A 1,601-nucleotide genomic window follows, 5' to 3' on the forward strand; every position below is an offset into this window, starting at 1 on the left:
GCCCCCCCACCCCCACCCCCGCGGCCTGCGCTCTCTGTGGGCCCAGCACCAGGGCACAGGGGCTCCCACACATCTGGGGGCGCCCCAGGAAGGGAAGGGGCCTGGGAGCAGGCCCAGGAGTGGAAGAGCCGAGCCCAGGGAAGCCCCGGCCAGAGTCCCCTCACTGCGAGCCTGAGCCTCGGCCTGAAGGCAGCCGGGGGAGGGGAAGGAAGCCGGGAGCTGAAGCCCGTCCTTTGGGAGAGGAGGTGCATGAGGGGCGGGGAGGGGACAAGAAGCTGAAGGAGGAAAGCAGCCAGCACCAGGCATGGGGTGGGCGGAGGCCGCGGGCACCCCGACACAAGCTGGGACAAGGGTCTTTCTGGTGACCGTCTCTGCGTGTGCACACAACACACACACATATCCGCAGACACTGACATACACTTTGTGGAAAAAAATCGATGCCTCAGACCACAGACGTGGACGTGGGAGCCACACTGCCCCTGCCTGTGGAGCAAGCCATCTGCACAGAAGAGCAGAGACAGGACCAGAAAGAGAGAGGGGAGGTCTGAGCGGGACCAGACGGAGGCAGCAAGAAGGAGGCAGAGACACAGGCGGGGCTGAATGGGGGCCTGGCCTGTTATGCTAACGGACAGCCTGCAGCTTCCCCGTCAGAGTCTATCATCTGCTCCCCAGGTGCTGCTCCAGTGGCACAGAATCACACTACCACCGAGAAACTAAGGAAACCAAAGCCAATTTTCAAATGAGCTCAAGGAAAGGCCTTTTTAAAGAAGCTGTTCAAATACGCGTATTTATTTTTATTTTTATAAATGTTTTCTCCAGCCAGTTTCTCTCTATGCAAGTGAGAAACATAAAAAAGTCTGAATGCAATCTTGAGCTGAGTATAAATGAAAAGTAGCTTTCATTTCTTGTTTTAGGTTATTACCATTACTTTATATTCTCTTGGTATAAAAATATTTTTTAAAAAATCCCAAACTGATATATGACCAACAGCACACCTACCAGCATACCTACACACACACACACACGCACACACATACACACATGTACACACATATACACACATGAGCTCATTCACACACACACACACATGCATGACCAAGGCTGCACAGGAGCTGAGCCACGCGTGCTCCGGGTGGTCCACTGTGAGAGGCAGCCTGTGAGAGGAAGCCTGGGGACAGGCTCAGCCTTCACTGCCAGCACAGGACCCCCAGGTCACGGCTCACGTGTCACAAGGTGAAAAACCAACCACCTGGTCCACTGGATGAAAACCGGGAAAAGGACGATCTTCAGGGGGAGGAGCACACCGTTTGCGCCCTGGGGGCGCCGCTCTGACCCAGGAGGCGTCGGGACAAGTTGCCCGTCTTGACCCTGGAGGCGGCAGTGGACACCACGTGCTCCCGATGACCAGCGAAGGACAGAGCTCCCGAGTCCGTGCGGTCCGTCCTCTCAGGGAAAGGGCCGCCCTCGCTTGCGCCTGGACTTGAGGTGGCCGGCCGGGCGACGCAGCGCTTTCCTCTCCTGTCGGTGCATTTTCTCGGCCTCCTGCTGCTTCTTCTGCTGCTCAGACTAAAGGAGAAAATTAAATGAGGGAAGAGAAAGAA

At 56.4% G+C, this 1,601-nt stretch overlaps 1 protein-coding gene across 1 annotated transcript in view; it reads right to left on the bottom strand.

The window, feature by feature from the left end:
- Window positions 1–758: 758 nt before the first annotated feature.
- The window catches only part of NOL10 (nucleolar protein 10), an 80,970-nt gene continuing 80,127 nt past the window's right edge, over window positions 759–1,601 (bottom strand). The window contains exon 21 of the mRNA XM_006765174.2: window positions 759–1,566. Within this exon, the coding sequence (XP_006765237.1) occupies window positions 1,447–1,566 (120 nt within the window). The 3' untranslated portion in view covers window positions 759–1,446. The remainder of the gene's footprint in view (window positions 1,567–1,601) is intronic.

The sequence above is a fragment of the Myotis davidii genome, unplaced genomic scaffold (genome assembly GCF_000327345.1).
Source record: "Myotis davidii unplaced genomic scaffold, ASM32734v1 scaffold61, whole genome shotgun sequence".
NCBI lineage: Eukaryota > Metazoa > Chordata > Mammalia > Chiroptera > Vespertilionidae > Myotis > Myotis davidii.